We start from the raw sequence: 20,975 nt of genomic DNA, 5'->3' as shown, positions 1-20,975 counted from the left end.
TAAGTGCCTGACCTACTCTCCATGTGCACTGAGATCATTTATTCAGGGAACTGAAATAGAAAGCCTCTCTAACAGCAGTCTGACAAACAGCACATTCACTACTGGATCTTTCTGGACAACTGATACCTCCGAAGTTATTTTGAGCACAGTTGAGTTGCGCATTAAACAGTAAAAAAAAAAAAAAAAAAATTAATGTAGGCTGTGAAACTGAATCTGCTCACATTGATCCAGGCTCCAGAAAACAAAAGGCTGAACAATGTCTTCAATCCGATTAAGACAAGTAAAAGTCATAGACTCTAATCTTGTAAACCATGTATATCTAAACAATGTGGTGGCATTTAAAGTCAAAGTTATGGCTGTAATATGTGCAGCAAAGTAAACCTCAGCAGCTCTGGTGTCCACAATGTGCTGCCCGAAGATAAAACTGGTTTATTTGACATAATTTCTTAGAAATGTAGGTGATACACATGAAGTGAGTAACGACATTAAAGTGTACTTACTGGCTGCACACTTAATGTAAACAGGGAGATGCGACCTAATCTGCAGCAGCAGCAGCAGCGGCAGCGGGGGGATGAACTTGACTCAGGGGGCGCACAGCAGCAGAGACGCCCACACGGACCGAGGGCGGATAGACGCGCTATAAAAAACCTGACTCGGTATTTTAGTGTCAGTGGGGATCCTTCACAACCTTCAAACCGCCATGCAGCAGCCGGACGGATTCAGCCATGGAAAATATTCCACCAAGGACCTCGATGCCGTGCCCTTTATTAAAGGGAAACATGATTTCTGATCTCGAGAAAAAGACATTTGTTCATCTGTCTCTGGGTTGCTGAAAGTAGCTCTGGATATCTGTCTCACAAGGAAAACTATCTTTTGGACGTTCAGCTGGACTGAGAAGGATAGCAGAACTATGTCGTGGTGAGCCTGCTTCTTCATTTTATTTCTAATGATGAGCCAGGTCCTGCTCAAGGTTTCATCCTGTTAAAAGGGAGTTTTTTTCTTGCCACTGTCGCCTTAAGTGCTTGCTCTGGGGTCAGGCTCTGGGTCTCTGTAAAGCGCTTTGAGACAGTTTTGATTTTGGAAGGCGCTATATAAATAAAATTAAATTGAAAAAGTAACGAATAAAGTTAAACTTTTGTTTTGTTTTTTAACTGAGGAAATTAACCTGAGCCATAGCTTGAATTTAAGAACTGGTTTGCATCTTTGTTAAGAATTCGATAATAAGTTGATGGATAACATTTATCCTGATTTTATTACTGTGATTTTCATTTAATTTCATAGTTTCTTACACACGTTATAAAATTTAACAGTATTCTGCAAACGGGTGCAAACCTGTACAGTCACCATCTAATGGCAGTTCTTCCACTGTGGACAAACTGTTCCGTGAGAAACTGTACAGGCAATATTTAACGTTTTTTTCCTCTCTAATCAGAATAACCAGATAAGTAGAGAAAATCAGCTGTTTTCTTCAGATGACACTGTCACTGTCTCAGAAAAAAATCACAACTCACTCTGGGAGAAGTTTGACCACTGACTGACTTGAAAGCTCGGCTCAGACAACAAAAATGACAAATGATGATTCTTTAAATTAGAAAAATGCTCTGTATGCTTACGATGAAAGATGCTACAAATATACAATATTGCTCAGTTCTTGTGTGTTTTAATATACTGCTTTTTGTTGGTGTGCTGCTGGGAGGACTGTCCTGTTTATGACCTGTGTTTGACCTCCAGCCAGCCCTCCAGGGATGAGAAACCCCTCTGCATCATGACAGTGGCTCAATTAATTGACATGTCTTCATTGTGTCTGTGATTCTGCGGTTGCTAAAATGTGTTACCCCCTGTTTTTTTTTTTTTTTTTTTGACTCCAAGCACAAGGCCCTGTCAAATAAAGTTTGACTTTTTCGAAGATAAATAGCAGAACAAGTCTACTCAGGTCTAGTCAGATCTTTAGTCATCTGTGAAGAATTTGTAGGAGTTTAACTCTTTTACTTGTTAGAGGGACTTAAATCCTAAACGTAAAAGATGCTGGGTTTAAAAGTTTAAGGCAAAAATCAACATAATGGTTCTTAGCTAAGGTACAGGGCACTATTAGCTCCCAAAACAGCAAAACAGCTCTTTGCAATAGATTCTCTGAATGCCACTGGAGGGATGAACACTATTCTTCCAAATGATATTCCCCCATTTGGTGTTTGGATGATGGTGGTGGAGAGCGCTGACTAACACGTCCTCCAAAATCTGTCATAGATGTGCAGTTGGGTTGAAATCTGGTGACTGTGAAGGTCATAGAATATGATTCAAGACTTTTTTATACTTATCAAACCATTCAGTGACGCCTCAGCGTCTGTGTGGAAGCATTCATTTCATTTTCACCCGTATATTCATTGTGTGTAACTTTCACTGTAGACAGAATTTTACTTTGATCCAGTTCACTGGCAGTTTACTAATCAGATCTGTTTCTTCTTTCTCACTCAGACTCCCTTGACTATGGACCTCATGACCTTCAGAGTTCAGTGATGTTAGCTTTGAGCCACTACAACTCCTCAGCCTCCCCGCTCCTCCCTCGTTTCTCTAATGACAGTGGAGGGAAGGTGGAGGCCATGGTGGCTGTTGAAGGGCTGTCGCCACAGAGGAACTCCACCTTGGAGCATCCCACCAGCAGCGGCATCATTGTCATATTGTCCATGACGCTGGGCATCATCTCCAACATTGTGGCCCTCGTCATTCTGGCGAATGCCTACTCCCTACAGCGCCGGCGCTCCAAAGCCACATTCCTTCTGTTTGCAACTTCACTTGTGGTCACAGATTTCGTTGGCCATGTGATCCCTGGTGCCCTGGTTCTCCGACTCCTCCACGGAGGTGTGCGCCCAGAGCACTTCAACTCTTCTGATGGCATGTGCCAGTTCCTGGGTGGCAGCATGGTGTTTTTTGGCCTGTGCCCACTCTTCATGGGCTGCGCCATGGCTGCTGAGCGCTGCCTGGGCGTCACTAAGCCTCTGCTGCACTCATCCCTGGTCACCAAAACCCGCACGAAGATCTGCCTGTCTGTCATCTGGCTGGCAGCTCTGTGTGTGGCCATGCTGCCCTGCTTTCAGCTGGGCTCTTACACCTACCAGGACCCAGGGACCTGGTGTTTCATTAAAGTGCTCAGCGACACTGAGGAGGTGGATGTGGCATTTGTGGTGCTGTTCTCTGGACTTGGTCTGACCTCGCTGGCTGTGGCGCTGGTGTGTAACACCATCAGTGGACTGACGCTGGTGCTCGCTCGGCTCAGGAGGCAGCCCGGCTCCCATCACTCCACCAAATCCCATGACATAGAGATGGTGGTGCAGCTGGTCGGCATCATGGTAACCTCATGTATCTGTTGGAGCCCTCTGCTGGTGAGTATCAGGACATACACTGAGTGGGAAGGTAGGGAAAGAATCCAGTTAAACGTATATTATCAGTAGAATTTTTATCATCAGTAGTTCAACACAAAACTTGTGTTGCCTGATTAGAGCTCATTTCAGGTTTGCTGTCAGCCCAGCTTACAAAGGCTAACCAGCCAGGGTAACTGAAGACACTAGAATGGATGCACAAGGTCTTCAAGCATTTTTACTGCCTGTTTTTGTGGAAATTAATAATAATATTGGAGCCTTTTTTATCTAGGTTTATAGATACGTAATACAAATCAAAATTCAAGTTGAAAAACCTCCAAATTAGCACAATTCAATAGGAAAATAGTAATAATGATAACAAATGCTGATAACTTACACTAATAATACATTCAGTGTATTATTCAGAATCAGAATCAGAATCAGAATGACTTTATTAATCTCCGTAGGGAAATTCTTGCTGTTACTTTAGTTCCCAGTTGAAAAGAAGAAAAGAGGAAAAGTGCACATAGTGTGTGGTAAGAGAAAAATTTCTAGAATAAATAAGTAAAATGAAAAACAAAAATAAGAGTATAGTATAATGAAAATCAAGTAAAAATATTGCAATAACTCCTATATCAAACAGAACAATATATACACCTAATATAAAAATAGAAAAGATAAGACATCTTAATATTTTAATATTTGCCGATCATCAAACACTGGTGGCAGATTCTGCTGCATGATCCTTCATACACGGGAGAGCAGATCGATAGTCTTCTTCTGAGTATCTGTATCAGTTCTTGCAGCAGTAGGATCAGTTTCAAAAAACTTGATCCATCTCACATTAGATCACCTTCTGGGCACATGAACACTCCTCTTGCTGCGTGCACAATTGCCTCTCTGCAGCTGTTGTGTGTGTGCAGCTGTTGTGTGTGTGCATGCAGCATCGCCTCATTAGTTGAGAGAGTTCACACATTAAACATTAGTTATTTGTTGTTATCAGTAAAACTGTCTTGTGTTTCTACCTGCATGCAATTTCAAGGCACATACCTCTCCTTTACATTACAGCACTTTATGGCTTTCAATCGTAATAAGTATATCCTGCATTTGTACCAATAAGAATTGGTATAAATTGGTATATTATACCAAATATTGGTGCTTGGCATTGAATCCACACTGGAATCAAGTAATACCAGGCAATGAGAGGGGGTTTAGGACTTTGTGGTATCGCCTACCTACTTCTACATAAAAGGAAAATCTGTGTCTGACCTGAGCTGGGCCTTCAGTTCAGGTGCATGACTATTACTGCAAAGCTCTTATGTTTGAGTAATTTTGCACCTTTAGAATCAAAGCAGCATTTTCACTCTTTCATCATATAATAATCGCAAGCATGTGTTTCATGCCTGCAGATCTTTGGCCTGATCTCCGTGATCCACTCCTACACAGGATCCATCGGGGACGACCTGGCCAAATATAAAACCCTGATGGTGATGGGCGTGAGGCTGGCCACGTGGAACCAGATCCTCGACCCCTGGGTCTACATACTGCTGCGCCGCACCGTCCTCCGCAAAATCTACCTCATCGCTAAGTGTCAGGTGGGGCTGAGGGGAAATGTATTAGGCCGCTGGGAGCCCACCTCTTTTCCAAGCTCAGAGAAGAAGGAAGTCAACCAAGTGTGAGCTGAGAGAAGGACTGATATTAATACTTTGTGGATGCACTCTGCCACCAGGTTATTGAACATTTGAAGAACTGGGCCAGCAGAGAAATTTAGCTGGAGAAACCCACATTACAGCAGGTGGAAAGAGTAGAGATCAGTGGAGCAGACTAGTCTGACTTTTCTTGGCTGGTCCTCTTAAGAAATGTTTAACGGATTCAATCTAAATTTCTCTGTTATACTCCATCAAACTTTACCAGTGAGTTCATTGTTTGACCTTATAAATGGAAGCTAGCTAATGTTGTGATTTTGCACAAAATATCATAAACTTTGTATTGTTTACTTATAATAAGTGAACATTCCATATTATTATAATTGTATCCTCATTTTGGAAACTCATAAAAAGTAAGGGCAAAGATGTAAGCTGCAGGATATGAATGTAGTATTAACCAAACTGCAGAGGGTTGTAGGAGCGATATTTACAGAGGGACTGAGTCTTATTGGATTTTAACTCTCAACCTCATTTTCACCAGCTTTGAAAGTAAAAAACATTAATTGCACAGTGACTCGTAAATTAGACAAATGTGGAAGGAAAAATGTAGCAGTGCAATCATCAGAGGGAGCTTCAGAGTAAATCCAGAAGTATTTAGAGTGTATCTGGAATTTTATGTATTTTGCTGAATGTATTTCATAAAGGAATGTTAATATTCAAATACTGTCGAGTTTATGAATGTTTAAGTTTAAATATGCTTTCATGAGTTTATACAGTGCTTTATGTGAAATAATGTAAGATTTTATAAGTTAATACTTGAACTGTATCCTCGATTTACTGAGGAAATGTAAAGAGCTTTGAATGTAAATAAAACGATGCAATGTGACGTGGACACATCACCTTTACTCTGAGTCTTTGGATTTATTTAATTGTCTTTTCTGTGATATTCTTAAGAAATAGGCCCATGTTGAGAGGGAGGATAATTTGACTGGTTAATAAATATACTGCACTGCACACAGTGGTGCAGTTATCAATCTGTTGTATATGTTATAAATTATCTGCGATTGGGACGTCCTGCAGAGTCATTCTGGACTTCACTCTCCAAAGATGACTGTGATGACCCTCAAAGGTCATGCAGGTAATAACCTATTAAATCAAGAAAGTTGTTCAGAAAATCGTTTTGATTCCAGCTCGATTCAGTCTCTTGCTATTTCTAGTGAGCTGCTTCCTTACTGGGGCAAGTGTCTAAGCACGCAGTCTGTGTCTGAGTAACTTTAGAAGAGATGTCGTGATTCAGTGAAATACTAGCATTTCCATTTTCCGGTTTTGTCTGTTTCCTCTCGTGCATCATTTCTTTCCAGCCACACTGATGATGTCTGCAGCTGTAACTATTTGTCCTTCTTATTCCACAGGCTCGCCCATAAATCCTCTCTGCTACTTGCTACTAGTAAACAGCCAGTTCTATCTGTGGCCCACGCTGTTGCTTTTTAACCATGAGAAATTGCTCAGGTAGCACTGTGCTGGTCACTATGGCACAAAATGCTTATCTTCAAAAGGCTAATAAATCAAACATTCTGTATAAAACTGGAAATATGTGGAAATTAAAAATAGATAAATATAACATAAACATGAATGAAAAATATACAAGTCAATAAATAACTACATCTACTGCCTCTGGACCAGAGGACATTAATGTCTGTGCTGTTGTTTGTTTCACCTAAAATGAAATTACTCTTCCACCATAAACCTAACGCAGTGCACTGATGGTTAGCCAAATATATAGATATTTGTATTATTATTGCACAATCATTACTACTGGCTTTCTTTCCTCTTTCTTCCCATCTCTTTATCAATTGTAGCTTTATGGCTTGGTTATTCCAGCATTACAAAAACAAATTAAAAGTGTTTAAAGATGTCACGATGTATTTTTAATGTAAAGACCCTGAGACAAGGGTTTTATTGTAAATGATGGTTATAGCGGGAGCAATTTTTGACAGATTTATATTTTAGCAAAAGATTTTACTAATAAAAAGATACATTTCCATTTCATCACAGTCCAAGTATAAAGCATTGCAAAAGGAAATTACAGTCAAATCTTGTGAAAAACAAGAACAATGGCACTAATAAAAAAAAACAAAATACAAGATGAAATAAAGGCAGATTGAATTCATGTGTTTTCAGAAATGTAGCTATAATTATTTATTGTTCATAGACTCTTTGTTTTGATTAAAGTTAATATATACCACAGACTGACTGATAACTTGTTTCAGCAGGAATCATTTGTCCAGATTTCGTAGCACAAACTCACATTATGCTTTTAACATTAGGGATGGGAATAGGATGGGAATAGAAGTGCAGTTCTGTCGGGTCCCTGCTCATCTAGGCATTAAAGGTAATGAACAAGCAGATAAATTGGCAAAGATGACTCTTTTATCTGGGTCCAGGTTGTGGGGGCGACTGCTGCCCAGATAAGCGGCAGATGATGACATGACATGACTCTTTTATCTCTTTGAGATCATTAATAAATCATTAATAAGAACAGTCATAATTAAAGCTGCAAGCAGCGATGACGGGCCCTCGCACCCCTTGCGACCCGCGGGAGTCGCAGCCGGCGCAGCCAAGAGTACCAGAGTCCTCCTATGTCCTCTCCTCTTCTCCCCAGTACACGTCATAGTACAAACAGGTTATTTCCTGTTACCAGCAGGGGGCGCCACGAGTAAGGCGGGAGTTTGACATATGGAGCCGTTCAGGGCAGAGCCCTCATCATGCTCATGAAGTTTGAAGATGTTTGGATAAAGTATGTGGACGTGAGAGCCATTCAAAATGTCATGGCAAATTCACCAAACGCCACCGAACTTTGGCGAGCCACAGAGGCCACGCCCTTTAACTTAGAGAAAAGCCTTTGATAACTTTTGATCATCATGGTCTTGAGGTGAGGTCCACCAGATATGAAGTTGATCGGGTGAAATCCCTAGCACGAGTTCGTCCGCATACCAATGGTGGAAAGCACTGAAATTTGGCCGCCAAAAACAAAATGGCCGACTACCTGCTAGGTTGAGGTCATGGTGTCAAGAGACTTTTTTGTGCGTCAGGAAGTGTTCTTTATGTGTACCGATTTTCATCTTCGTACTCCAAAAAAACCCATATGGAGAGGGGTATTTTAAATCTTCAAGGGGGCGCCGTTGAGCCATTTTGCCCCGCCCAATTACAAAAACCCCATCAGAGTCTAGGACCAGCCCCCAAGAACGTGTGTATGAATTTTTAGGATCATAGGAGGTGGTTAAGGTCATTACAAATCCAAACGTAATTTCACGGCGAGGGATCGTCAGTTGCCGCGCCGCCACACAGATGCCATTGCACCCAGCTTCACGGCCTTTATAATGTAGCTTCACCAAGTAGTTGGGAAGGTTGTAGAGCAGAAACCAAGCCGATGGTGTCAACTATTAAGGAGCAGTACACTTCAGAGTAAAAATAGGTCATTTCCTGTTACCAGCAGGGGACGCCACGAGTAAGGCGGGAGTTTGACATATGGAGGCGTTCAGGGCAGAGCCCTGATCAAGCTCATGAAGTTTGAAGATGTTTGGATAAAGTATGTGGACGTGAGAGCCATTCAAAATGTCATGGCAAATTCACCAAACGCCACCAAACTTTGGCGGGCCACAGAGGCCACGCCCTTTAACTTAGAGAAAAGCCTTTGATAACTTTTGATCATCATAGTCTTGAGGTGAGGTCCACCAAATATGAAGTGGATCAGGTGAAATCCCTAGCACGAGTTCGTCCGCATACCAATGGTGTATTTCGCCAAAATCGCCAACTTCCGACCACAATGGCGGACTTCCTGTTGGGTTGAGGTCATGGTGTCAAGAGACTTTTTGGTGTGTCTCGGTATGATCAACATGTGTACCAATTTTCATGCACCTATGACAAACTAAGCCCAATGGGAGGGGGGTTTTGAAAATTTCAAGGGGGCGCTGCGGAGCCATTTGGCCCCCCCCATTTACAACGACCACAAAATATCAAATTTTTCACCAGACCTGATGAGTGTGCAAAATTTCAGGCGTTTTAGAGCATGGGAAGGGGTTGAAAAATGCAGTTGTTTGGGAGGAATAATAATAATAATAATAATAATAATAAACATTAGAAAAACAATAGGGCCTTCGCACCACTCGGTGCTCGGGCCCTAATTAACTCCTGGCAGGAGGAGCTGGATACAGACAATAAAGGGAGACATTATTATTGTACATTATTGAGACAGGGCAGGAATGGAGCTTAAATTCACTACTAGATGTCAGGGAAATAAGAGGATAGGTTATATAGTACAGTCAGGATCGGGAAACAGGGTGTGATTTTATTTTTATTCTTCAGACAGATCAGTATTCAGATGGTCTTGTGCCGCGATTCTGCACACTCCGCCTCACTAGGTGGCGGTATGCACCTTTAAAGTTGGTTTTCGACCTGCTAATAAACACGAAGAAGAACACGAAAAGGTGGCAGCGTAAAGGCTGGAAGGACTGCCCTCTGGTTACTGGCTCGTCGACAAAGGTAAGTCCTTCCTGCACGAACGAAATTGAGACGGAAGTCTGCGGTATTGTGCGAAGGGACCACCTCTAATTGCAAACGGACAGCTGTGGCGCTGGCATGCAGGCTAACGTTAGCTGGCTCCCTAACAGTCAGTGGACTGTCAGTGCTGTAAACATTAGCTAACCAGCTGCACACAGTTCAGCAGCTTTCCTCCGCAGAGCACGGGAGGATAAACGACGTGACTGTTGGACAGGTGTTTTTTTTTTTTTTTTTTTAAATAATCTGTCAGCTGCTCTCTGGCTAACAAAGTTTTTTTTTTTTTTTTTTTTGCTGCGAAAACAGGTGGTAGCTTCGGCCCGAAAGTCGTGACAGCATGGCGGCCGCTGCAGCGCCAATGTGGGATGAGCACCAGGCGTACGAGGAGCTGCTGTACTGGGACAGTCTGATCCAGCAGGGACACCGGCTGCTCCCGCAGGATTTTGACAGGTGCACCCACACTCACTCACTCAGTTAGAGCAGTGTTTACTTACCTAAATGATCCTAAATGACATTGATATAAAGTAAGAGCAGTTGTATTTTAACACTACATTGAATCAACTCAACTTTGCTTTAAAATGCGTACAGCTGTAAGTACCGTGTACAGGAGAGCACTGTCTGCAGGGATGGACGGAAGAAACCTCATGCTTCTTCCTTATTGTGCCGGAAAAAGAGTTGACGCTTTTAAGCTTTGATGAAAGAAACCACAGCGACATCTGGTGGTGTGCAGAAAGGACAGCAGCCATTAAATCATTCGCTTTCTGTATGTGTGATTAAAGGCTAACAATGGATGCACTGTTAAAACTAGGATGTTGTTTTGGATGTTCTGATAATGATTGGGAATTCATCAGAGAGCTACACTACACCAGATGTGTGGTGTCATCTGAACGTGTGCGTGGGTTCATTTGTAATTTGCTATAATAAGTGTAAACAATATGGCAGCGTGCTGTACAATCAGCAGTACAATTTTGTGGACGTGGAAAAGTGTATTTATGTTTTCACTGAAGGTTTTTATTTAGAGATAGAATTTGCTCCACAGTGCTGGGTTTTTGGACGGTTTCTTTGCTGACTGGAAAAAGATCCTTTCACATGGCAGCGAGGATGCTGACAAGCAAAGATGCTGCATAGCCATCTGTAATAAGTGGGCATATACAGGCTTGTGAGTCATCCAGTACTGTAGTGGGTCTTTAAGATACCAAGACTAACACAATATTTGTTAGAGGAATTTTAATGAGATACATTTTCTTTCAATAACAGATGATAAATGCAAACCATACCTCTGGCCTTTGGCAGTGTTTGAACTGTTTGCACCTCTCCCAACACAACCGTCAGACGTCATCAGTCACGTGACAAAGGCAGTTTGATACAAGCTTCAGCACACTGGTTCGAACTAACTAAATGTGTTTGAATACTAACAAAATAAAAAATGCCTCAAACACAGCCCACACACACACAGAAAGTTAGGTAAAAGGTCAGTGAGCTGCTCTCTAAGTGCTGCGTTTTCTTTTTTTATTTGTGCTGAAATCACTTTTCGAGTCGAGGCCTGTTGAATTAAATGCAGGACTGTTTACTAAAGCTTCATAGGATCTTGGTAACAGTTCAAATTGTCAGTGAAAAGTGTTGATTGTTGTGTTACTTAGCTGTTTACCAAACACCTCATTTCACACTTATTCATCGACACAGCACCTGCTTTTGTGTTAAACGCTGGAGCCTGTCCTCAGAAGGTGTCCTCATTTTGTGACGTCCTCCTTCCAGGTACGAGGAGCTACGTTACTGGTACGACTGCCTGTGCTACGAGGAGGAGCTGAGACAGTACCATGACTACATCGCAGCTGTTGAGGAGATTGAGGATAAACGACATTATGAGGTTCTTAAATCTATTAAGACTTGATAATTCATAGGCTTTTTAATGTGAGTCTTTTAACTCACTTCTTCTTTCACACTAAGACTGAACATGTAGTGTTTTCCGTCAACGTTTTATTTCCTTTTGTGCTTTAAAAAGATTGCTCTTCCTCCTGCACGAAAGCTGTGTCCTGTGCATGTGAATGCCTCTTTTTCCAAGGTTTTTTTTAAAGCACGAACTTCCTAATTATTACTACTAATTTTATACTTAGCAATTCTATGTTTGCTTTGCTGTTTATATTTCACTAGAATATATCAGAGTAGCAATAATAGTTGTTAAAGAAGGTAAGAACAGTTTTTAATTTTAATGGATACCGAACATTATTTTCATTACAAAATGAATTCAAATGATTGGTTATATGTTATATTTATTTATTTTAATATTTTTTGCCAATGAAGGAGGCTGCATCCCCTCAGGTGCACAAGGGACCATATGATCGTCACGTGATGGCCAAACACTCAGAAGTGTATCCCTCACCGGAGGAGCTGGAGGCGGTGCAGAAAATCGTCTCCCATGTGGAATGTGCTCTGAAGACTGTGGCTGACCAGATGGATACTCCAGAAAACAGCAAAGAGAATACAGAAGCACGGAGGTAAGCACGGTGTCCAAGTGGGCTGTGGCAGTTGTCCCAGTGATTGAAAAGTGTATCAGAGAAGTTTTAAAATGCAATGAGTCTTTTAAATCTGTTTTTTTCCCCGTTTAATATAAATTATTAAATCATATATGTACATTTTGTACATATTTTCCTTCTCACCATTCAAGTAGTGATTCAGAAGAGCGTGTCCTGCGTGGGGTCATGAGGGTCGGCCTGGTGGCCAAAGGGCTCCTGTTGAAGGGAGACAAGGACCTGGAGCTGGTGCTGCTTTGTTCCAACAAGCCGACTGTCACCCTGCTTGAACAAGTGGCTGAAAAGTTAACTGCACAGTTAGAGGTAGAAATTAGTACTTACAGCCATTTTATTCTTTTTTTCATTCTCCATAAAAACAGATTTCACAGGTTAGGATGTTGTTGAGTTATTAAGCGTCCGTCTTTGCTTTCCTAACTTTTTGTTGCTCTCTTTAATAGGCTATTTTAGCGGAGACATATACAGTAAAGCAGTGTCCAGGGGATGCAGCCATTGTTGTGACAAGCACGAAGGAGTCAGTCCTGACTCTCACTATCCACCTGACATCACCTCTTGTCAGGACGGAGCAAGAGAGTAAAGCTGCAGAAGAAGAAGGTACGTACGTTGGTCTAGCCTCCAACTAGACGTCAGCTATCACAGGGCTGATCTGTGCGTTCTGTGTGTTCTCAGTACGCAGACACTATACTGCTCCACTGATCTGTGACTCAGCTCTGACAGTTCAAACCTCACGCAAGTTACCCAATGTGCACCATCTCATTATAAACCTCAGTGGAGCTTGTACAGTGACTGTCTCAGACCAAGGCCAGTGAACAACCAGCGAATGTTGGCTCTTCACTCGCTCGAGAGTCCTGTCGTCGTCTTGTGACAAATTGGCGTTGGGCAGCGCTACATTTCCTCAGTAGTCGCTGATACATTCTGCACATGTTGTTGAAGACGTTGCCTTACAAATTTGTGTATTCTTGTTGAATTGTTTTCATGTTTAAAGTGAAGGCTTTTTCAAGAATAACAAGTTAAAGCGCGCATTGCATGTAGTTGATGCTGGACATGTACATTTGGCACCAGCTGCAGCAAAACTGATCGACGGTGAGGAGCTTCCTTTGGTTTCTCTTGGGAGATTTTAAATTCAACCGGAGAAGAAAACCAGTAGGAACAACTGATTGGTTGTGTGTTTATGTATGAATTTGTTAGTCTGTGGCGTGTTTGTGGAGCTTCGGTGTTTATCAGCATGAGTTGTATTTGCAGGAGTCTAAAGTTACAGTGGGTTCATTTAAAGGTCAGTGGGAGTTTGCTGAAGCCCCACATGTAGAACCATACCAGTCTCAGTGCAGTTTTAGTGTCATTTACTACACTTCGCACTGGGGCTTGCACATTTGAAATCATGTGCTAATTCATATCATATCGATTTTGATTTTAGCATCCACACAGTCTTGATCAGGTGCACTGACATTTTGTATTTTTAGAGGGCCTGTTCAGGTACATCGAATCAAACGCTCCCTGTTCACAGGTAAACTGAGCAGTCAGGTGTGTGTCACGAGCAGACCGATTAATGTGGCTGCTGCTGAAGATGAGAACGATTTAGTCATGAAACGGTATGAATCATTTTTTTTTAACATTACATGAATTTACTGTATTGACATTCTTATTAGTATTATTAAATCTTTTGATTATATTTACTGGTATGTTTGCTTTATGGAAACACTGATTTCATGGGAAGACTGACTTTTACGTAAAGATATGAACATTTTAAATATGCAACTCTACTGTTTCTTTCCTAAATAATGATTCTAGTAACTTTATCATTTGAATTAATCATAGTTTTGGCTGTTACCAATCAGCCCTGTTGCAGTCACACTTCACTGCTGACCGTTGTTCAGTTTTCAGTCTGTCCTGTATCTGCAGAAACCAACTTGCAGAATCCTTGAAGTAGCTGGGGATAGATTAGCTGAGTTGTATTTGCGGTGTAGAAAATTAGCTGAAACTTGCACAAAGCTGGTATGGCTCTTTGTGTCTCCAGTCTTTCATGAAGCCTGTTTTAGCAACTTCTGGAACAGGGACTCCATCAGTTTTGCTGCAGTGTGGGGCAGACGTGTAGATTCTCTAAATGCTTGTGATTTACAACTGATTACCTTTTAGTTTGTGAAGTTTTTTAGGAACGCTGGACCTTTGACCAACTGGACACACTGTCTCAGGAGGGGGGGAAAGCAGCAAACTCAAGCCGAGGGGCTGAGGGAAAGGGGTTTTTTAATTGCAGTTTTTGCCCAGTGCATATAACAACAACATGCTGTGCAATGTTGTAAACTCTACTGTGTCCCTATGACAGTCGTTTTATTTCCACTTTCACGCATAAGTGAAGAAAAGTTAGCTGGGATCTGTCTGATCTGACAGATGACTGTCTGGTTTGTTGGAACCAAAGATTTACACATTAGGTGCATGTGACCCCCCCCCTTTCCCCGCTGCTGGTGGTTTGTAGAAAGCTGCTACTCCCTGAGCTGCAAGACAGAGCCGACCCCCTTGGTCAAACTGTACCTTTTCTTCTTACCCCACCTCGTCAATAGAAACGCGAACAGTCAACGATCCGCCGGACGTTCTGGACAGGCAGAAATGCCTATCTGCCTTGGCGTCTCTCCGCCACGCCAAGTGGTTCCAGGTTTGCATTCACGTACTTATTTGTACATAAGGTTGAACTGTTTCTTTTAATGATCTCACCTTTTTTTTTTTTTTATTTTCTCTCCATTTAGCGACTGTAACAGTTTTAAACTGTTCTCTCAGTTGTAGTTGATGTAATTCATTATCCTGCAGTGTCGAAGATTAAGAATTTTTTTTAGAAGAGTTGGAGAGTGATCTGCTGATCCATACCAGTGACAGAATTGAATAAGTCATTGGTATCGACGCCAGCATTTCATTAAAATAATTAAAATGTCGTCCACCAGACTGAGCTCTCTCAATTTCAACTGCTCTACTGTACAACAAAGACTATCTGGACATAGATGTCTGATATGTACTAGTTGTAACAGTTGTTGATCTGGAGACAGCTCTGTTGTTCTGACCTTTCTGTGCTTGCCGTGTTTTCGGGGTCTTTTTGTGAAAACTCAGAAAGCACAGTGGGGAGGTCACGTCGGAGGCGGCAGCTCCTCTGACTGAACTGGTTTTGTTTGTGTCTCCAGGCCAAGGTCAACAACCTGAGTTCTGCCGTTGTCGTGATCCGGATCATGAGGGACTTGTGTAACCGTGTTCCTACCTGGACGCCACTCTCAGGATGGGTAAGAAAGCTGTTCTTACATGCTTTATGCTGTAGCCGCGGTTAAGATGCAGTCGTGTATCAACCGTCTTCTCTCTGGTTCTGTGATCAAATCCTTGACTTCTTGTTTTTTAATGGAGCATCACCTTGATAAGAAGTGTGTATCCTCTCTGCTCTGTTCTCCACACAGCCTCTTGAACTGCTGGTAGAGAAGGCTATCGCTACATCTGAGCGACCAATGGGAGCAGGCGAGTCCCTCCGCAGAGTTTTAGAGAGCATCGCGTCTGGAATCCTCTTGGAAGGTGATCTTGTCAAACCAACGTAAATGTTCATGCACTGGCCTTAACATCAATGTTCTAATTTATTTGTATCTGTACAAAGATGGTCCTGGGATTAAAGATCCGTGTGAGAAGGAAGCAGTTGATGCCACTGAAAAGCTAACGCCACAGCAGCGTGAAGACATCACACAAAGTGCTCAGGTTAGATGGGTCCACTGATACATGCAGGCACAAGCACAGTCATATTTTTGACCCTGAAAAAAAACAGTATCTGACTTTTATATATTTTTCTTAGTTTGCCTTGAGGCTGTGTGCATTCGCACAGATGCACAAGGTGTTGGGCAGAGACTACAAACCTGTAAAGCCACGGAAATCGGTGGGAGCCAGTGGCAAAGATGGCACAGGTACCTAATGGTCTGCAGTCTTTCCCCTTTTTATGCAGTTCAGGAATCATTTAATGCTTTCATGAAAAGGATCTGTTCTCAGGCTTGTTTCTGTTGGGTTTTTTTTTTTGGCAGCCCAGATAGCTCCTGCTGGACACTTCAGCCTGCCAGCTAAGAGACCTCACGCTGAGATGGAGAAAGAGGAGGAGGAGCCCCATCTCAACAGCAAACAGAGGAAGTTTCTCAAGTTCCAGAAGTGCTTTCAGAGGAAATCATGTTAGTAATGACTGTCGGAGGCCTTGGCAGATGTAAAATGTTTAACTGGAGAAAATGACCCTCATTACAGTCTTTGTCTTCAAATCCCCCTGATAGATTCACATTTATACAGTGAACAAAGATTGTTCATAAATATGGACACATGACTTCAATCCTCTAGCACATATCACATCACGTAGTCTGTCAGTACACACAGCTTTGGTGTCAGCAATGCAAGTGCTGAATCAGGAATACTTTGACAGATAGTTTAAAAAAAAAAAAAAAAAAAAAGCTTTTCTGTCAATGTACTTTAATAATTCAAAACTATTAGCTTTGGGGAATACAAGTAATTAAATAATAACCACTTCCTGTGTTTCTGTGGGGCTGATCTCCATATTTATTTATTCTTTTATCCATATTTCTCTTTCTGCCTTTCTTTACCCATTTACTCCACAGTTACCGAGGATTTTAGCATGAATGCTGTGATGCGTCTGAACCAGTACAGACCTGGCCTGGATTACCGGCTCACGTCTCAAACTGGCCCAGTGCACGAGCCCGTCTTCACAATGGCTGTGGACTTAAATGGGAAAACCTATGAGGCCACTGGGCCCTCGAAACGAGCTGCCAAGCTTAACGTAGCCACCAAGGCAAGACTCTTGTTTTTCTGTGTATCGCTGTCCTCACTCATTTATCAGCTACAGTGATGAATCCATATTTGACTTTGTTGATCCATATTCCTGTTTATTAAACATTTGTTCAGCCATTGTTGAGTCATTTGTGACTTAAATGAGGCGCTACTGTAGTCTTACATCAAAGATTTCATCTATTTGTTTTCATGTTTACTGATTGGCTCCCAGACATGTCACTTATTTATGTTTTCCTGTCACTTAATGTTTTGGTTGTTGTCATTCACAGGTCCTGCAGGATCTCGGTCTTCCGACAGGCTCAGAATCTAAATCAGAGTCCAGTGGCGACGCTGAAGGAACCCAGGAGTCAGTAAAAGCTGCTACCACGACCTCCGCTGCATCAGAAGATGTATGTTCCTCCCTCTGGAGTTGTATATCTAGAAGCCTCTTTTTAAAAACTTCCATAGAGTAATGCAGCATCGTGACAAAAAGGGGGAAAAACTGTGATAGGAGAGATGTTCTTGTGTGAAGTGCTTACAGTCGTGTGTATTTAACAGTCATTGTTTGTCCACTTGCTGTGATCAGAGCAGTCAGGGTCCCATCTTGACCAAAAACGGCAAGAACCCTGTGATGGAGCTAAATGAGAAGCGTCGCAGCCTGAAGTACGAGCTGTCTGCAGAGACGGGGGGCTCCCATGAAAAGTGTTTTGTCATGGAGGTGAGTCATCACACCAGAAACAAGACAACAGAGATGATCAAAAGCTTTCTGTTGGGGTTTTTTTTTTAATCTAAGCCAAATTTTAAAAGGACAAAACACTTTGATGGGTTCTGTTTTTCCTGTCTCTCAGGTGGAGGTGGATGGGCAGAAGTTCAAAGGGAGAGGCTCTAATAAGAAGGAGGCGAAGGCCTACGCTGCCCTCGCTGCTCTGGAGAAGCTGTTCCCAGACGACAATGGAGTGTCAAACACTAACAGGAATTCTTCAAAGAAGAAGGTCACCTACACCGACATGGTAATGGATCAAGCTAGTGATCCTCAAAAGGTACAACTAAAGGTCACTTGATTTTTGAGGGCACGTTACATCACGTTGGCTGCTGTGTCACGTTCAACAGCACATCCCGGGCTTCGGTACCATTCGTGGCATTCCTTCAGACTCCGGATCCCGTGGCTGGGGTCCCAGCAGAGGTCGAGGCAGGGGCCGAGGCAAACAGTTTCCTTCAGGACCCAGCTATAACAAGAGTAAGGAATTTTACACCTGCTGGGTGTAAAGAGAAAATAGGATCCTTTAAATATAATAAAGTCATACACCTGTGAGGAAATTGACTAAATAGTCATTTCTTTCCATTGTTTTAAAAGCTAACTACAGTTATGAGAGCAGCACTGGCACAGGCTATCGTAAGTATACACTACTAATCTGTTAGCTCTGTGAACACTGACTCTAGATTGTTGTGGTGTATTGTTTGTGTTTTTATTGTATCTACTCAATAACACAAAATAGGAATTATTGTTGTACAATTATTCCTGTTTTATTTAATGGAAGGTAAAGTTCCCACAGATTATTCATGTGGAAAATAAGAAACCATAAAGTCCTACAGAAGCTTTTATTTTACAGTGGTGCTGAAATTCAAAATAAGCCCACACGCTTATCTATTTTCAGCTTGACATTTTTATGTTTGTGTCTTGCATGTCTCAAGTTGCCTGTTGCTGTCATGATTTCTGTTTTGCTTGATAAATGTGTTAATTTTAGTTTGTTCCAAGTGGAGCTGAAAGGATTCATAAAATTAAAATTAACCAATGAATCATTTTCTGGAAACTTAATTGTCAAAAACATCTCTAAGCAAAAATGCCAAAACTTAACTGGTTCTAGTTTCTCAACTGTGAATGTTTGTGGGTGTTTTTTAAATGAAATTAATCTTTTTAATCTTTGGGGTTTTGATTTGTTTCAAACAAAACATGCAATTTAAATATGTCAACTTGGGATCTGGAAAATTCTGATTTTTCATTTTTCATTTTTCACTATCTTCATACATTATATTCCATTTAATTCAAAATAATTGTTAATTGGAGCTCTAGTACAAAGCATGTCTTTTGTTTGTTTTTCATCAGTGAAGGAAAATTAGAAAAACAAATGATTCTACATAACAGTGATGCTCTGGTCTTTTTTTTTTTTCCTTTTTAAGATAAACTCTATGGTAATAACACAGCCAGCACCACAGCCAGAGGCACCGGCCCTACGGGATCAGGCAGCAACATTGGCTACGGCACCTTTTACCCTGAGAGCAGCACCACCTACTCCTCCCCGCCCGTCTCCAGTACCAACTCGAGCGTCACAAAGGGAGAAAGCTACCAGTCGATGCCTCCTCCTGCCGATCAGGAGAGTCCCTACAGCTACGGGTACGGAGACGAGAAGAAGAAGATGCTGACACAAGGTCAGAACGAGAGCCAGGGAGGAGACTACTCTATGTACAGCACAGCTTACCCCAGCTCAGTGACAGGGGGCCAAGTGTATAATAATTATGGTGAGTAAGGAAGGAGCAAGATGAAATCCATTCATCCCTGCCCGTTGGTGATACTTTTTCTGTTTGTTCGTTAACACTTAAAAATGATCCATTGCTTTGATATTCTTCCACAGGTTGGGGAAACCAGTCGTCCTGGGGGAATCAGCAGGAGTATGGGATGTACCAGGGCTTTGGAGGACAAAGCCAGGGCTCATATTCTGGATATGGCGACATGAATTACTGATCACGCCATCATGTGCAGCCTTTCTCACCTCACTATGCTATCTTTTGACTCTGATTGTTCAGGCTCGATGATGATCCTGGGATACCACTTCCGAGTGCTTGTGTCGTCTCTGAAACTGGAATTTTGCTGTGTTTGTTTTGTAACTATTCACTTGTCTGGTAAAAGCAGTTTTAGTTGACAGATGCAAGTTTATGATTTATTGACGTCCCTGTTTTCTAACTGCTACGGGCCTCATTATGTCCATGTTGACGTGTAAAAAAAAAAAAACACAAAACCATACTTGGTTTATCATTGTCTTGTTTCTTGGACTGTTGTGTTTTTTTAATCTAGTGTACTGGTTCTGTATCAGTATTTGATTGATTTGATGCTGCTTGTAGTTTGGAACTGAAGATTTGTTTATTTGTGTCACATAACATGCTCTATTAACTCTTGTAAAATAAATAACTCTTATTTTGGACCTAAGTTTCTGACTTAGTTTGCTAATTCACAAACAAGCCTAAAGTTGTCAAAGTTGTACTGAGATTTCAGGGCTTACATTTTCAGTTGTTTTGATGGGTGAAGCTCAGGTACTGAGTATTAAATTATGTATTTATGTGAAAACCGGGTCAACTTGAACTTCCTGAAGATATTCCTCACATTTGTGTCACCCGGAACATTTTGCAAGAGTCCTGCGAATGGCTTGTGCAACGCATGCAGATGCTTCACATTATCAGCCAGTCTAGAATGCACGAGTATCACCATGTAGCATACGTGGTCTATATGTCCAGCTATGTGGTTAGCAAAGACAGGGTGAAACCTCATTGACCCCTGTGGGGAAATTAGGTCACTGTGGCTACAAAGGTACTTGGGTTCCACAGGAGAAAGGAACAGTAGCTTAAGGACACAAATAGCATAATGTAGGCAATGTAAATGGTCGGTGGAGAACAAGGTATATTAAAAAATAAAACTACAGTGATTGTTATACCCACATGCATACTTTTAAGCTGTCATATGGTCATTCTTAAAGTCTTCTTAAAAACAGTCATAAACAAAGCAACATGGACTGAGGCATCCTGACCTTTATCCTCTAGTCAAACTCCAGAAGTACTGGATCCTAAATTTCCCATGATTCTACTCATTGGCCTCTTTCATTCAACTTTCCTGCCTCATGAATGAGCACTTCTTTCAAACTTCAGACCTCTGCAGGCTTTCTGGAGAAAAACGGAGGTCTCAAATCCAACAGAGAAATCCTCAGACTTAAGAAAGCTCCTTCAGACCACAGAAGATATTATACAGCTGTATGTACAGGCAGTGCAGTAGTGCACCTCATGACAAGTAAACATGAATGTGTAAAAACAGTGGACTGTCCCTTTAACCAGGCTACTTGTGAACA

General features: G+C 41.8%; 2 protein-coding genes across 4 annotated transcripts; both read left to right on the top strand.

Annotated features, from left to right (window-relative positions):
- Positions 1-679: 679 nt before the first annotated feature.
- Positions 680-5,886, top strand: ptger1a (prostaglandin E receptor 1a (subtype EP1)). The gene is made up of 3 exons (XM_041035189.1): positions 680-918; positions 2,473-3,377; positions 4,763-5,886. Exons 2-3 carry the CDS (start codon positions 2,514-2,516, stop codon positions 5,030-5,032), a joined length of 1,134 nt encoding a protein of 377 aa, XP_040891123.1. The 5' UTR covers positions 680-918; positions 2,473-2,513; the 3' UTR covers positions 5,033-5,886.
- A 3,565-nt stretch (positions 5,887-9,451) lies between these two features.
- LOC121180961 (interleukin enhancer-binding factor 3-like) lies at positions 9,452-20,060 on the top strand. 3 transcript variants are annotated; one of them, XM_041036676.1, is made up of 20 exons: positions 9,452-9,541; positions 9,863-10,006; positions 11,312-11,423; positions 11,858-12,051; positions 12,225-12,390; positions 12,525-12,678; positions 14,640-14,731; positions 15,249-15,344; positions 15,513-15,624; positions 15,704-15,801; positions 15,896-16,004; positions 16,119-16,259; positions 16,695-16,885; positions 17,154-17,273; positions 17,450-17,581; positions 17,712-17,873; positions 17,974-18,100; positions 18,218-18,256; positions 19,042-19,380; positions 19,494-20,060. In XM_041036676.1, the coding sequence occupies exons 2-20, from the start codon at positions 9,894-9,896 to the stop codon at positions 19,601-19,603; spliced, it is 2,607 nt and encodes an 868-aa protein (XP_040892610.1). In that variant the 5' UTR covers positions 9,452-9,541; positions 9,863-9,893; the 3' UTR covers positions 19,604-20,060. The 3 variants fall into 3 exon arrangements, with proteins under 3 accessions (XP_040892610.1, XP_040892608.1, XP_040892609.1); XM_041036674.1 differs by having other exon boundaries at positions 9,453-9,541; positions 12,222-12,390; XM_041036675.1 differs by lacking the exon at positions 9,452-9,541 and adding an exon at positions 9,600-9,773 and having other exon boundaries at positions 12,222-12,390.
- The last annotated feature ends 915 nt before the right edge of the window (positions 20,061-20,975 follow it).

Source organism: Toxotes jaculatrix, chromosome 4 (genome assembly GCF_017976425.1).
Source record: "Toxotes jaculatrix isolate fToxJac2 chromosome 4, fToxJac2.pri, whole genome shotgun sequence".
NCBI classification, from domain to species: domain Eukaryota; kingdom Metazoa; phylum Chordata; class Actinopteri; family Toxotidae; genus Toxotes; species Toxotes jaculatrix.
This window is presented reverse-complemented; position numbering and strand designations above follow the sequence as displayed.

What these genes read in the sequence shown, in the direction of transcription:
- LOC121180961 (XM_041036674.1), top strand. Translation starts at nt 9,894, where the DNA reads ATGGCGGCCGCTGCAGCGCCAATGTGGGATGAGCACCAGGCGTACGAG. An exon ending in AGGATAAACGACATTATGAG is followed by an intron (nt 11,424 to 11,857) that starts GTTCTTAAATCT and finishes TTGCCAATGAAG; the next exon opens with GAGGCTGCATCCCCTCAGGT. An exon ending in AGGTCACCTACACCGACATG is followed by an intron (nt 17,874 to 17,973) that starts GTAATGGATCAA and finishes CACGTTCAACAG; the next exon opens with CACATCCCGGGCTTCGGTAC.
- ptger1a (XM_041035189.1), top strand. Translation starts at nt 2,514, where the DNA reads ATGTTAGCTTTGAGCCACTACAACTCCTCAGCCTCCCCGCTCCTCCCT. An exon ending in TCTGTTGGAGCCCTCTGCTG is followed by an intron (nt 3,378 to 4,762) that starts GTGAGTATCAGG and finishes TCATGCCTGCAG; the next exon opens with ATCTTTGGCCTGATCTCCGT.